Source organism: Mus pahari, chromosome 19 (assembly GCF_900095145.1).
Source record: "Mus pahari chromosome 19, PAHARI_EIJ_v1.1, whole genome shotgun sequence".
In the NCBI taxonomy this organism is placed as follows: domain Eukaryota; kingdom Metazoa; phylum Chordata; class Mammalia; order Rodentia; family Muridae; genus Mus; species Mus pahari.
Genome location: NC_034608.1, coordinates 69,319,535 through 69,336,209, shown reverse-complemented (window position 1 = coordinate 69,336,209; position 16,675 = coordinate 69,319,535). Strand labels below are relative to the sequence as shown.

Here is a 16,675-nt window from a genome sequence, read left to right as displayed (position 1 = left end):
CACAAACTTGAAGTTGTTTTAATGTGATTGATTTCAGCTCAAAAAGTATGGGCTGTGTAGCTCGAACGTAGTTTCTAGTCTTCAACTCCCAGTTTCCTGAGTTCTTACTCTGAGCTGGGTTCTGTGACTCCTTTCACTGTGCACTGGCTCCACAAGAAGACTGATGACAGACAAGTGTGAGACCTGCAGAGCCCTGAGTCCTGTGGGCTGGCTGGATCCCTGAGCAGAGTCCGGTCCGCACCACTTGGGCGGGGCCTGGACGCAGATGGGCGGGGTGTTCTGGTGGGCGAGCCCTAGGCTGGGCGTGGCCTGGGCGGGACGCGCGGGAGATTTGAACTTCCTTCCCGCCCAGTGTGTATCAGCAGGAAAGTGAAGTTGCCTGGTTGTTTTCCAGTCAGGCCTTGAAACTAGCAGGGGTTCCGGGCAGGCTACAGAGATGGTGGAAGGGCCGGGATGTACACTGAATGGAGAGAAGATCCGGGCACGAGTGCTACCGGGGCAGGCGGTTACTGGCGTGCAGGGGACAGCTCTGCAGAGCCTCGTGGGCCCTGCCACGTCCCCTGCAGCCTCCCCGGCTGATGTCGCTACCTCGGTAAGTCAGTCCTGTGTCCTGCGTGGAAGCTGCAGCGAGAAATGGAGTAAAAACACCACCCAAGGTCTGGGATCCCCAATCTACTCTGGTTCCCGTGGCCTAGAGCCTGTGTTTCCCGACATTTATGTAACCTAAGAAGTGAGTCTTAGCTCTAGAAGCTGTCTAACAGTGCCAGTGCTAGATCCACCGAAGGTGTTTTGTTCCAACCCCCTTAACAGGCAGTCAGCAAAAGATGCTTTCTGCTGTTTACCGTCCACATTCACTGACGTTATCATCAGATTTGTGCGAAGCCTGGTATATTTTTCTTTCCACGTTGTGAGTCTGAACTTGTGACATAGAATTCTGGCCCTTTTCCAGCCCCAAACTCTGCGGTTGATCAGTAGTATATAATTCTAACGTTGCACATGGAAAATTTAGCACTAAAAATCTCACTCAGCTGAATATTGCCATCTAATGAAGGGGCAGTAAAAGCTAGTTCTGGTTTCCTTAAGTGAATTTATTTCTTTTGAAAGCAAATCGCAGCACAGTTTGCCACTCAGGCATACATTGCTGATGGCTGGATAGTTATTTGGTAAGAACTTAGAACTATACTAAAAATATTCTGATTAAACGACCAGGCTTTTAAAGCCCTTTAGATGTGTGGTTAATTGTATTTCATGGATACATGCAATATTGTGCTGTTCTTCAATTTCTCCTGCAAAGCTCCCTCATAACCTTTGGTCTAGGAAAGAAGTTGCCTACTATGAAATTAGCATATGCTCCCAACTTGAAAGAAACAAGGAAGATGTATTTTCCAGCTGAGGGAGTAAAAAAAAAAGGTTTGGATCTTTTAACAGTTATGCTTCTGTTTATTTTGACTTGGTTTGTCAACAAGTGCTGTGTACTTCTTTAAAAATTATGTTTCTTGAAATTATTTCAGTACTATAGAGATCTATGTTAATGGTTTCTCTAAAGTAGTAGTTTTGACGAAGATCACTTATTCAGCAAAATTTTGTACACTCTCAAAGTACAGGAGGGCGAAAATACATTTGTCTTTATGTTGTAGCTGGGAAAATGCATGGCCGTTCAATAAAGGGTAACACAGTGAAGTACAAAGTAATAAGTTCTCAGAGGAAGTGTGTGGTTCTTAGGACATACAGAGAGACCAGGGAAGTCTCCCTCTGGAGGCAACAGAGCTGATGTGTAAAGGGGGCATAAGAGATTTAGAGTTCCTGAGATGAAAGTGGCCCACTTATGCAGAAGAATGGTGTTCAAGGGCCTGAAAGAAAGCCAGTGTGTACGTAAAAGGAGGAGATCTGAAGGTGGTCTGATATTAAAGCTGATGGGTAAATTATAAAGAACTCCACATACCACAATTGGGACTTTGGTTTTTGGAGTTGGATCTTATATTTGTGCGTATTGTTTGTGTGGCTGAATGTAGTTGTGTGTGTGTGTGTGTGTGTGTGTGTGTGTGTGTGTGACAGCACATGTAGAGGTCAGGACAACTTTCTCTTCTACCCATGTGGGTTCCAGGGACCAAACCAAACTCACGTCTTCAGCCTTAGTGGCAAGTTCCTTTGCCTGCTGAGCCATCTCCAATGGGCCACCTTCCGGGCTTTATCTTGGGCATCATGAGAAATCTTGAATGGTTGTTAAGATTTATTTATAGTTTGGCTAGAACCCTGTATATCAAAGAAGAAAACAGGGGAAGAAATCTCAAGAAGGCATTGCAGTGACCCAGGTGAGGAGCTTAGGTTTAACTGCTGGTGGTAGAAATCAGGTGAAGTCAGCCAGCCACTAGTTTAGAAATAAATACTGTTGTACTGAGCAATGCCTAAGATCCGAACATCCTCCCTCACTGATGCCATGATTTATGTCATTCAACAGTAATGTTGTGTGATAAGCTCTTTGCTAGTTACTGGTAAAATAAAATCTGTTTTTTTTTTTTCTATAAAAATTTATTCATGGAAAGTTACTATTTGTAAAAGTAAGATTCCCGTTGCAAGAAACCAAGATTATGTTTTTCATAGTCACCTCATTGGAATTTAGAGAAAATAGTAGTAATCATTCATTCTAAATTTATTTTAAATATTTCGGGACAAAACATGAAGTACAGTTAGTCATGAGAAAGAATAATTCTACAATAAAGATCAACCTAATGCTACCAGAAAAGGAGCGTAGGGCTCAAGGTGAGTTTAAATCCATTGAGCACTGTCGCTTATAGTAAGGTGTTGGGCCAAGGCTTGATCTCCCTTCAGGCTTTTATGTATCTTATAGCCACTCTCAGTAATAAAAGATTCAGTAATGGAGTGGTTACTGCATTGTATGCCATAAGCCCTATATGTGATAGCGATCCTTATTAACTAAAGAAGTATGACCTTGGGTTTTGGCGGTGTCCTCCACCATTTAAATTTTGTTCACCACAGTCAATTATCTGCTCTGATAATTCTCCTCTTCATTTCTGTGTTCAGATGCACCAGAGAGTACATCTAGATAGCCTCCTGTAAGTGCTTTATTAATGGTTGAGCAACGATTAGATTCACTTGGCAACACTATACTCACTAAGCTATATTCCACAAATAAATAGCCCTGCATCTAAAGCTATTATGGATAATGCCTTAATAGAAAGAGGAACTAATTATTGGAATAGAGCTGTGTGATTAGAAGGAAGGATCCGCTTCCATTGACATTGGATTGAAAATCAATATGGCATTAATAATGTGGCTTTCAGTAGAATTCTAAATACTCTGTTGTGGCTTCATTTTCTGGGCCTTTGATCTAAAAAGCATAATAATAACCTTTATAAATATCAACAGCCTTTTGCCTTTGAGAGCAATGTTGGATCCATATTAAATTTCATTAAAATATGGACCATTGTCACAAACTTCTGGCAAGATCATTATTGTAACAGATGATCCCTGGTTTCTTAGGCATATTGGCCAAAGAACTAAAGCTATTTAATGTTTCTACTACTGGCTTGAAATGATTAGTTTTCTCAAAGCAGCATTTAAAAATAATTGCATACTGTATTCTTTACAGTGTAATAAATATGAAAAATAACAAAGGAGAGCTAAAGAAATATTAAGTGGCCCCTTAAAATAAAAGATTCAAACTTCAGATAATCATTATTCCAAAAACCAACATAAAATATCTTACCTCGGGAGCTACTGCCAGCGTGAAGTATTTAGTCTGTTTATCATATGGCATTTCTCTTTGTTCTAGTTTAGAGCCCATAGAAAAGCCACTAATCCCCCCCCCCTTCTGTGATAACTGATTCTTATTTGGAAGAATGCTCGCTGTAGAAGATCTTGGCATCTGCCAGTCATCCGCACACTTCTCTAAGTTGTGGCCCACTGTCTTGTCGGTGTAAAACCAAGCAACTGTGCAAGCACACTGCATCCAACTCTGCTGGAGCTTGTGGGACCGTATGATAAGAAACAATATCAGAATGCAAATGACATGTCTGGCTAATCAGCTTTGAGGAGTCAATCTACCAATTGTAATTGTTGGGTGGTTATGATATTTTAGTGAAATCAGTGTGTAATCTGCATGTGTTTTTTAATCCCCTCCCACAAAAACGAAACAGTCTATTTATAAGCATTGATCAGTTTGAAACATGCACTGATTATTCTGATGTTTCCGTAAGATTTCATACATGTATGTACTATGTTACCTACACTTAATCATCTATAATATCCTTTAGAGTATCAGGAACAAAGTAGGCATTTAAATATAAATTGAATGGATAGGGAAAAGCAAACTTTGGATAATGTAAAATGACTCAGAATTGTTTTTTAAGAGTATAACTGGAGTCTCTTATTATGACTATATGAACCTTTAGTTGTACGTATCATTGGAAGACATCTACTATGTCAAAGTACAGATGACCCACATTAAAAGTTTCCCCTCATAAAAATTAGAAAAAAAAATCACATAGATATCTTTCTTGCCTTTTATCTGAATGAATGAGTTAATTAAATATCCAATTGGGTTTCCTATATGTTTTATAGAGCATGCATCATCTCCTTTTGCCTTTTAAGTGGATACTGATAATGACTTTCCTGGAGATGCAAGGTCATTACTAGTACCCACCGGACTCAGGAAATGAAGGGTAACAAAGTAGTTCTATTTTTTTTTTCCTTCGAATGAGAGTCATCAGTGTCTGTGACTGTTGTAGCTTTGATCCAACACTATTCCAGATACTGTGAAGAACATCTGCTCATCTTTACTTTTGCTCCATCCTCATCTGGAGATGCTTATACTCGCCTGTCTTAGTCAGGGTTTCTATTCCTGCACAACATCATGACCAAGAAGCAAGTTGGGGAGGAAAGGGTTTATTTGGCTTACATTTCCATACTGCTTTTGATCACCAAAGGATGCAGGACTGGAACTCAAGCAGGTCAGAAAGCAGGAGCTGATGCAGAAGCCATGGAGGGATGTTCTTTACTGGCTTACTTCCACTGGCTTGCTCAGCCTGCTCTCTTATAGAACCAAGACTACCAGCCCAGAGATGGCACCACCCACAAGGGGCCCTCCCCCCTTGATCACTAATTGAGAAAATGCCTTACAGCTGGATCTCATGGAGGCATTTCCCCAACTAAAGCTCCTTTCTCTGTGATAACTCCAGCTGTGTCAAGTTGACACAAAGCTAGCCAGTACATCGCCTTACTTTATTTGATCAAGGTTAAGTTAGAGGACCTGAAAGCTCCCAGCTTAGTAGTTAGCAAAATAAACATTCTTGTGATTGCACCCCACCCCTTTTCTTTTTCCTGGCGCATAGCTTTCTTAGCAGACCCAATTTTGTTAGAGTATGTTAGAATGCCCTCCTTTATGAGGTGTGTTTGCTTCTTTATATCGTCAGGTGAGGTACAGAGGATTTAGACTCCACAAAAGTCACCAAGGGTATTGAACACATTTCCGTGCATGGTCCTAAAGACATTATTTTGGATCCTAGGAACTATTTTTGAAATTAGGGGTTTGGAGGATTTAGATTGATAGACAAGTAACCCATAATTTAAAAACATATATTACTGAGACTATGAAAGTGAACGGGACATTCTCTGTGGCAAGAATATGCAACTAAATGAGAGTCAAAACATTTGTCTAGGAAAAAGGTCTTATTCTGCTCTGGAAAGTTCATCTTCCCAGTTCACCCATGGAGAGGCAAGATAAATGGTAATCAGCGCAATAAATCATGTGCTGTCTCTGAAAATATATGTTGTTTTGAAGATTTCATATTATTAAGCCACTTGAAAATGGGAAGGTGAACCCTACTCAATCATACTTAAAATTGTGGCAACGGAGATTCTCATCTCTATTTCAGACAAAGAAAGAAAAGGTTCAAATGTTCAAATAACACAGTAACAGGATTATAAGGGTCAACATGAGAAAGTCAAGTACGTATTGGGCAATTGCGTATAGTTATAGCAAAGATAATAGCCTTCTGGAAATTAATTTTTGAATTTGTCTGGGCAGTGGAAGCTTATAGAAAGAGGTGATAACCTTAGATTCCACAGCAGGACAAGCGAATATCTTGTAAATGTCTTAGGTTTATTGTAACAGCCTTGTCCAGTCTGTAGGCAGAAGCTCATAAAACGAGCTGGTGCAGAAGAAGCAGTAAAACTTGTGATACATACTCAAGCATAAGTGACATTTTATCCTGTCCTGAGTGTTATGCATAGTTGATTACTTAAAAATGACAGTGTCTTGGGAAAAGCATCTGTATAACGGCTAACCCAAATTTAAAAAACGATCTTTACATATAATTTTCCTTCAAATATGGAATACCTCAGTCCTTTTAAAGACCATTATACAATTTGTAAAAGTCATTGAATGCCAAATGGACTTGTCAGAAGCTAAAGGCACAGTGGGATGGGGTTCTTTGGGATTGGTTGCTAACCATGAGCAAATCTGATTGGAAAAGAGACCGTGGTGTATAAAATTCTCTCCTTTATGGGAAACATGAGGGAGTGGGCATAGATATTAACTTCCATATAGCATTTGATATGAATGAGAATTGTGGTTTCTACTGTGCATAATTAGAAAATAAAAGATTTCTTTTCTCTTCTTCTTTTTTTGTTTTCTTTTTGGCAAGAATTTTGGTTATAGTAATTGTAAAAAGGGCATGGTGGTGGAGACAGAAGTCCTATATTTTCAATCCAGTCCAGGTTTTAAGAGGAAAGGGACAATGGGCCTATTTAATTCCACAAGTGTTCAAATATCCCCAGACATTGTGAAAAGCCCTTGGGGATATTAGCTAAACAGAGTCACTGTCCCCAGGGAACTTATATAGATAGAGAAGAAATAAAGTCACAGATACACAATAATTCAGCATAATACGTGCATGGCAGTGGCTAAGAAAATCTATGTTAAGTGTGTCCAGCAGAAAGCCTCAAGATTATTCAGATCTACAGGTAGGCAAATAGGGAAATGTGAGAGCCAGAAAAGTTCACAGACTGTATACACACACACACACACACACACACACACACACACACAGAGACATATGGAAGAGAGGTTTACAGACTATGTATATAAGGAAGGAACTAACATTTTACTTTAATTCCCAAATACCTCATCAGGTTAAAAAGAAAAAAGCCAATTTTTTAAAAACCTATTCAAGCTAAGGTCACAGCATCGATGGCTGGGTGACTTTCTGCTGTGCTGAAGTCATTTGATAGTTTCAGGTCATTGCTTTTCCATAAATAAATATTTCCCCATCTCTGTCATCCGTTGGCCTGCCCTTCTGCTATCACCTACATTATACTTTGATGTTCATTGGGCTGTAAACATTTTTTTTAACCTGGTAGAACCTTTAATTTCATAACTTTTCAATTTTTATTTGATGTCATAATGTATATTGTTTTGGGCTATGGAGAATGGGATAAAATACCAGTAGAGCAAGCGAGACATGTATTATACCTTTAAGGATTTTGTTTGAGGCTTTCTGAGGCTCTCTCAGCCACAACAACATATTTCACTTCACACTGACAGCTGTGTGAAGATATATAATGGTCTCATGCATTTTAAGCATATTGGCCTTTATATTTTTGGATTCCTCCTCCTAGGCACAACAGAATTGATTTGCAAGGGCATATGGTCCGAGTTGTTGATAAGTATATAGTCCACTGTTCATAAAGGTTTGAAGGACAATCCAGCAAGCCTTGACTTTATAATACTAAATGGACACAATTTTCATGTTCAGATCTTTCTGCAATTTCTGATAGTTAAAAGTAGATGCACTGATTGAAGCTCTAGGACAACCTTTACTGCCTTGAGTGATTAATATACTGTGTGTGTGTGTGTGTGTGTGTGTGTGTGTGTGTGTGTGTGTGTGTGTGTTTAGGAGTACAAGGCACAAGAATTTGTTGAAATTACCCCCCCCCCCCGAGTGTGGTGTTCTTCGTGCTTTGTATAGAGTATACATGGCGCCATATTGTCCATTTTGTACATTCTATATAGTCACCTAGCATATGGTTAGAAGTTATCTGGAAAAATCATCAGTATGAAGACAATTAGATCTGTCCCTAACAGGTAGTATTGGAGCCTTGGGTATTTTAATATTGGGGCAAAATGTTCAGACTTCCGTTAAAACTCATATTTGCCCTTTTATTTTCTATAGGTTCCTCTTGAAATATATGTATATCATGTATTTCAAATATATGAAATATATGTATCATATAGTGGTTTAGCATTAAAAGACACCAAAATTAGATGTGCATTTTACTAATAAATATTTTGGTTCTTTAATTAAAACAAACAGCAGCACATTAAAGAGCTGAATTAAAGAGTTCTGACAGTGGGACAGTTGTCCTCATCAGCTATAAAACCTCTGTCAGAGACTAGCCAGGTTTTCAGAATCTACATGATCCAAAAATCAAAATGGGGAGAGTTAAATGTGGGTAAGCAAAAGTCACTAAATAAGTGACTTATCTAGTTAAATCAGAGCATTTTCTTTCAGTGACATTAGAACTATTAAGTAATGAGATTTAGTTGGGATAAGGAGGAGCACCTTGTGTGTTATCCAGTGAGATTTCCATGCCTTGTCTTCGTATAGATGGCTTTTGGCAGATTTCAGATGATAGGATGGAGCCGGTGGCACCGTTTGTACGAGGACATTGGCTTCAACCTGAGAATGATGAGTTGGAGTAACATTATCACATACTGCATGGAATTGTTGAGGATCCGCATTCCCGCCCGCATTTCCCTTAGTGGATGATCTTATTTCCTAGTTTACTCAGAGAACGTAATCAATCAGTAGATAAACAGCAATGCATGACTTCATACCGACTCCCATTTATACCTGTATCCTCTGCCCTCCATCCTGATATTAAACTGTGTGTGACCTTGAACCTTCTTTCTTGATTTTTAAAAAATAGTGCTGCGGCTGCTCTGCGATCACTTTCCGTTACAGAGTCTTTGCCAGCCATAGACGGACATGAGTCATCTCACAACAAGCACAGAGGTGCCCGTCTCCCTTTCCTCTCATGTTCCCCGTGTCTATATTTTATACTTTGTCAATTTGCTCTGCCTTCTGCAGCCATTGCTGTTTTCTACGCTCCCTCAGTCCTCCTACTCTAATCAGGCTTTTGCCATTCTTCTATCCCTAATTCTCTGTCTGTGGATTACTCTTGCGTGGCTGAGTCCAGGGTCGAAGCTCAGACTCTGTCTTACTGGGTTTGTCGGCGGCCTTTGGCGTGTCCTCGGCCTTTGGCGTGTCCTCTTCCTTGAAATCATTTGCGAGGTGCCCCTGGGATGCCTCCCTTGCTGGGTTTTGCGCTTGCCTTGCTAGCTGCCCACTTGCTCCTGTGTTGCTTTCGGTACTCTTTTCTGGACATCAGAAGCCATAGCCGGTTCTGCCTCCTCCCGACAGCTTGACTCTGGAGGACCCTAGACCTCGTGCCTGTGCTGTTTATCTGTACAGAGTCCGTTCTATCTCATTTAACATCACTGATTTAGACAGTTTCTCTGCAGAACACTAAACGAAATTTATATCTCCAAGCTCAGTTATCTCTCAAACCCCAGAATCCCATATTTATCTTCTTGATGTTTTCCTAAGAGATACCTCAACTTTAACATGCCTTAAAACCAAGCCTGCTTTTCCTTTCTTCTCTGCTTCCCTCGGGTCTCTCTGTAACTTTTCTTTCTTGTTATTCAGGACCCAAACTCATCATCTTGGATCTCTGACTCTCTCCTGTTCCTCCTTCAGTTTGTCTGCAAATACTTGTTGGACTTTCAAAATCTATTTAAAAATGTGTCCATTTTCAGTATGCTACATCTTACTGGTCCAGATCCTTGTGTTTCTCAGCTGGATCTTTGCAGATGTCTCATAAGTAATATTCAGGCTTTTACCTTGAATTCCTTCAGCCAAGATTCTATCTAGCAGGCACTGAGTGCATTTTAAATACTAATGTAGCTCATATTATTGTTCTACTCCATTACGGAGAAAAAGCCACTCCTTAAATTGGTCCTCGGCCCACACAATCTGATTGCTTTTATACGTCAAATCTCACTTATCTCATCCCACTGGTCCTTGTGCTGTGGCCACCCCAGCCTGTGACACGAGAAAGGCATTGCGTTGTCACTGCACTTTCCAAAGTCATGGATCACTCCCTTATGTCGTTTAAAACTTGATCCAATGCCAATTCCCCAATGAGATTATGGTACCCCCCATCCCCCCTTAAAACTGCAATCTCCTGTACCCTCTGCCCCCAACCTTGTTCCTCCACTCCTTCCATTGCCTTTTCCTCTGCTAGAGTATAAACTCTACAGTGTGGAGTAATCTAATTTGTTTTACTTAACAGATATACGTCCAGTCTCTAGAACACAGCCTGAAATATACAAGGAAGTCAATAAACTTTTCTGAAATGAACTATTCCAATTAAACAGCCATGAATCGGTGATTTATAATAGAAGGAGTTGTCTTTCTAGATTTCACGTACCACTTTGCTTGTCAAAGGATGTCAGTTGTAGACAGAGCAAAAAGAATAACATGAACTATCATAGTCGTTGGCTTCTACAGTTTTTATGTAAATGATATAAGTTCTTGTCAAAGCTGTTAATTTAGCAATTTGAGGAGACTTCACATGAGACAATTAGGACTCATTGACTATTTTATTTGGCATTGTGACAGCACTTGAGCCTTTGTCAAGAGCCATTCTACACCTAGGTGAAGTCAGAACTGGGTGAGGGAAAGAAGGAAAGAAGTTTGGCAGAGGGTAGATGGGTAGTGGGAACCATCCAATTATGTGTGTTCCCATGTAGGGAAGGGAAGACGGGCGATGTGGTATAGTATACTAAGGTAAAGAGCAGCAATGTGGTAGCTTATGAAAGGATTTGTAATTGGTCAGATATTGGGAAGATGGTAAGTATGATATTTAACTTGTAAAAACATCGGGCCAGATGAGCTCAAAGCACAAGTAGCTATTTTTCTTTGAATCAAGTACAGGGGGAACCTGACAGACATGAGTGTGGGTAGTATGTGTGCATTCATATGTATATTTGTGTATATATATATATATATATATATATATATATATATATATATATATGTGTGTGTGTGTGTGTGTATCTGTGTGTGTGTGTGTGTGTGTGTGTGTGTGTGTGTGTGTGTGTATTAAATGGGAAATTGTTCACCACTGACACTTTGCTGGAAGCTCTAATAGAATATTTCAGAGGGTATCTATGGTTATAACTTCTGGATAAGAGGTAATTGACATTGGAATGGTGGAAAATCACGGTTCTGATCCATTAATTTATAAGTGAAAATTATAAGTGAAAAATTAAAATTAAAGTTAGACTTTAATCTGGGATCCTGAAAATATGGCCTAGTCTATACTTATATAAAAGTTACTCATAATAGATATATGTCTGCTTTGTATTTCATCATCTTAAAAAGGTCCTGGCTAGCTTAAAAACCTTTGTACCTACTAATTTGTTGCAATAGGAACCTACCTTGAAATCTGCTACTGTAGTCTATACTTGGCTTGAAGTCTATGTAAGTGGCTTAGAGACTCCAGGACACAACAGCAAGACTCTTCCTGTTTATCAATTTAGGACAGTTATATAGTCATTTATACAAACAAAGCTGATGTGAATAAATATTTTCCCTTCACTGAGTACTCTAGTCTGCCTTGCTAATACTTGATAATCAGTCATTCATAAATCCTTGAGTTCATTTTTTGTGCAGAGTCTGGCATGGCTTTAGTGGGGGTGGAATGAAATGGCTCCTGTCCCTGGGACAGGGCCAACAGGGGGGCATTGGCCTCCATGAGTACTGATGGCTGCTATGGGTGTAAGGCTTATTTGCATAATAATGTATATATTTCACATTCCTCTGAGGAGTGTCCTCCCTGTTAATGTTAATGACTCTATTAAAATAGAGACAGCACTGTCCAGGAGTCTAGTATGTGTCTGTGTCTCAGTGAAATAGTAAGCCCTGGGACCTTCAGTACAGCCCTTAAGGCTGTAGGAAAGAACTCAAAAAACGTGAGTTCGAAAATATGTAATTTCTCAATTATGCAAAAACATAAGGATGCAGTATAAATTGTATAAGGAGTTTCACAGACCTAAAAAGAACAGAGGCAGCCATACTATGAGCAAGCTTGTCAGAAAGATACAGAAACAGGCAGATATAAATACAGGCAGATTTCTGAGTTCCAGGTCAGCCTGGGATAGAGCAAATTTAGGTCCAGACAAGGTTGGAATGGTAATTCCAGGATGGGGTTCCCTTCTGCCCCCGAGCCCCCAGCTAGCTTATTGTCTATGTTTAACCAAAGGAGGCCTATCTCTGAATTCTTTTGCTTTTTTTTTTTTTTTTTTTTTTAAGATCTGGGCAGTGGTGGCACATGCCTTTAATCCCAGCATTTGGAAGGCAGAGGCAGGCAGATTTATGAGTTTGAGGACAGCTTGCGCTATACAGAGAAACCCTGTCTCAAAAAACAAAACAAAAAAACAAAACAAAACAAAACAAAAATGCTTGCTGTCTCCTAAGAATCAAGCGACTGAGGTCACAGGATGCTCATCCATAGGATAATCAAAAGGGAACCTGGAATGAATAAATGACTGAGTTGATATGTAATTAAAATCTGTGCTCTTGGTCTACATGAGATGAGCTAACAGAAAGAGATAGTTCTTCTTTAGAACTTTTTTCTAGCAGGAGCTGAGCTATCTGGAGATCTCTAGAGAGGGAACACAGCTCTTCAACATTTTTTTTTTCCTAACAGGATTTCTGAGGTCAGAATTCCCAAGAATTACTTAGAGAGCTGAAACAGGTCTTTTAGAGTGTTTTCCAGCAGCTATCCAGATTGGACACAGCTCTTTTAGAATTTTTCTGGCTTTCCGATTTTGATCAGAAAACTCAAGAACTACTTTTAGAAATTTTCTAAAAGAATTTCTGACTTGGTCAGAAAATCCAACAATTTTTTTAATAGCAGCTTTTCTAACTTTGGTCAGAAAACCCATGAGCTATACAGAGAGGTTTTAGAATTTTTACTAACATTGAGAGCTGTCTCAACTAGAGAGTTTTTTAGAATAGGAAGAAAAAAGCTGTCTATAGCAGAACAGAACACACATACACACACACTCTCTTACACACAAAGCTATCTCAGTAGACCATAGGCTGCCACATTGGATCCATGACTTGATTTCAAGTCACTTCTTTTCTCTGCTCTTAAACACCCCTTCTCTCAGAACCCCTCTCCAAGCCAAGACTTGTCCTTGGCATTTCTGAAACAGAACAGAATTCAGAAGCAGAAGTTCTAAGAATATGGTAACAACTGGACCAGTGATTCCTGATGCTAGAATCTCCAAGGTTCTTCCTGTGCTTTATGAAGAATTTGAGTGTTTTTGCTTTCAAAATTGTTTGTATGTGCTTATCAGTCATTCTCAACCCGAAACTAATTCCCCGGTACTCACCACAAATGATAGGAAATCTGTTGTAGTGGCACACATCTTTAATAACCAGCTCTTGGAAGGATGAGACAGGAGGACTTTTGTGAAATTGAGAACAGCCTGATCATCATAATTCCAGATAGCCAAGGCTACATAATGAGACCCTATCTCAAAAAACAAACAAACAAACAAAAATAACAACAACAACAACAACACAAAGGGCCTAAAGGAAAAGAATAAGTAAAGACAAAAGACAGCCTTAAAATCCTTCTAGAGTTCTTTTGACTTTAGGCAGTGGAAAATTCTGCCCCATTCATGTCTACTGCAACCTCAAATAGTGGAAGAATGGCTACATAGCTCCTTACACATCTGCTTACTATCCTCAAATAGAAATACTAGAGTTTCTTTCCTTTAAAAAAAACAAAAACCAAAGGCCAACTTAATAAAATAAAGACTAGAAACATAACAAGCAGTTAGAATAACATGTAATCATAAACTAAATGTTTGAAAATTGTGGGATAATATTACTTCACCTGAAACTGAAGACAAGAGATGTTTTTCCCTGCTATTTAAAATCTTCTGAACAACCATTAGCCCTCTGAGAAGAAAAAAAAGGAAATTAGAAGTGAATGAGAGATTATCCAAGATTAAAAGTTAAGGTATACTAATGTGTTGTGTATGTCTGTGTGTGTGTGTGTGTGTGTGTGTGTGTGTGTAGTTGTGGTTCAGAAAGACAGAGCTAGAACTGTTTAGAGCATTTGGTGCCAACTGAGGAGGACCGGAACTTAGATCTCAGCACCCCCCTGGTTAAGCGTCCCTTCCAGTGTCTGCAGTCCAGCCATGAGGAGGCAGAGACAGGAACATCTTTGGGGTTTGCTGGTTCCCAACCTAGCTAAGCAAACTCAAGCCTTGGGTTCAGGGAAAGACTCTTGACTCAGAGGAAAAGCAGCCAGAATAAGGGAAAGGATACCAGAGGCCCTCTTCTGACCTCAGTGCGTTTGTATGCAATTGTGAATCCGCACGTGTCTAAGCTCATATAGATGGACATAAATACAATTTCAAAAATTTAAAATCTATAGATTAGGACTTGGATAGAAACCCTCACAATGAAGAACACTTTACTGCTCTTACAGGGACCTGAGTATGATTTCAGTACCCACATCGGGTGCCTAATAAATGTGTAAAAATGTATATAATTCTAGCTCCAAAGGATCAAGAATCTCTTTGGCCTTGACCACTACCCCTCCGCCCCACCCTACCTCACTGCCACATACACACTCAAGCACACTAAAAATAATATTAAAAGTCTTTAAAATATGTGGTTATCATCTGTGCCTGTTTTATCATTTGTAAAATTGCATTTATTTTTATTTTCTATGTATGAATGTCTTACCTATGTTATGAATATGCACCTTGTGTGTGTCATATGCCTACACAGACCAGAAAAAAAGTATAGGATCCTCTAGAATTGGTTAGTTGTGAGTTCGTTTTTAGGTGCTGGGAGCCTATTTCAACGTGTGTGTGTGTGTGTGTGTGTGTGTGTGTGTGTGTGTGTGTGTGTTTAATATTTTTATTGTGTTTTGAGTTCATTAAATGATGCCTATGAATCATTTCTAAACAATAAAGCATGATATAAGGAACGCTATACATACTGCCAAGTTTAGGAAAACAAACACTATCAGTATCTAAAACAAATCCCCTTCCTACCGTCCCCCATAAAAGAATCTGTACTTTGTAGTTATGTTTCACATTATATTTGTGATTACATGAGTTGCAATTCTAACTATATTGTTTGGTTTGGGAAGAAAGTGAATTCCCTTTCCTTTGTGTTAATATTATCTTCGTAATATAAACATTATGGGACAGATCTTGAATTAGACTCCCTACTCTGGATGCCAGACTAATTCTCATCTTCCACAATCCATTCAAAGAGGAGGTCTTACTCATTAGCTTTCCTAAATGTCCTTGAGCCACAAGCTGGCTTTGCTGTCTCTCTCTTTTATTCTGGGTTTTGGACTTAACTATTCTTTACTTGCCTAAAACTTCACCAGTGCTGTTAAAGTTTCTGTTTTCATAATTTAGCCATCAGTTTTAGCAGTCCAATCTGAATACCCTTTCAAGGAACTTGTTTCTATATAGAAGGCTTTATAGTCTAGCTGTTAGTTTTACAATTCTCGTGGCTTTCCTGTACTTTCATGCGTGCACACATGCATAATATAGTCTTGGAAAAGGTCATCTCAATTATTTACAGTGACTTTTATTTTTCAATTAAAAAATGGCCATTCTCCTTTCCAGTGACTTCATAGCAGTTGGACAAAATATATGTAAATAGATGATTGCATTATTTGACTTGTTAGAGGTCATTTTTCTTTTGGGAATGAACCTGGTCGAGGAATCATAGAACTGGAATTAAGAATTGCATTGTAATTGTGTTTAGAGTTTGCATATGTGAGTTTGCGTGTGTGTTAAATATGTATCTATTTTCTACTAGGCTGCTCCAATGAATGCTAAGGATTCTGACTGGAAACTCTTGAGACTGTTTAATGGATATGTTTACAGTGGCGTGGAAACCTTAGGGAAGGAGCTGCTGATGTACTTTGGCCCCAGAGCTTTACGGTAAGATAAAGCTGTCCAATGCACCATGCTGCTCCATGTGTTGATGTGGATAGAAGGGTTTGCTAGCAGCTTTCCAGGTTTCACATCTAATCTTGTAGGAAGTGTTCCAGAGTTAAGGGCGCTCCAATATGAAAGACTGGGATTCTATTATGAAAAGAAATAAGCACCAGAAGAATGCACTGTGATGCGTGTACCCAATGACTTGTAGGCCTGTCCATTTATGTCTCCTACAGAACACTATAAGTAGGCCAGTGGGTCTCCTCTGGTTCCCCAGAGTCACATCTCTGTTTTGATTTTCAGCAAATGTTAACTACTTTCGGTAACTAAGTCAGTTCGCATTTGTGACAGACTCTAGTTCGTTTTTTAGTTCATTGCTAGATTTTTGTATTTTTCTGTCTTCTTTCCTTGTCTGAAGCTCTGCATGGAATTTGGGAACTTAAAGAATTCACAAACTTCAGACAGATGCACTAAGTCATCCATTATCTCAGGGTTCTGATGGGAGTATGTAGATAATATATTGACAAAGACAAGCTCTCTCTTTCCTTTCTCTCTCTCTCTCTCTCTCTCTCTCTCTCTCTCTCTCTCTCTCTCTCTCTC

At 39.3% G+C, this 16,675-nt stretch overlaps 1 protein-coding gene across 1 annotated transcript in view; it reads left to right on the top strand.

The window, feature by feature from the left end:
• The first annotated feature begins 271 nt into the window (after window positions 1–271).
• Window positions 272–16,675, top strand: part of Neil3 (nei like DNA glycosylase 3) — a 52,169-nt gene continuing 35,765 nt past the window's right edge. Inside the window, exons 1-2 of the mRNA XM_021219491.1 lie at window positions 272–592; window positions 15,954–16,078. Of these exons, the coding sequence (XP_021075150.1) occupies window positions 437–592; window positions 15,954–16,078 (281 nt within the window). The 5' untranslated portion in view covers window positions 272–436. The remainder of the gene's footprint in view (window positions 593–15,953; window positions 16,079–16,675) is intronic.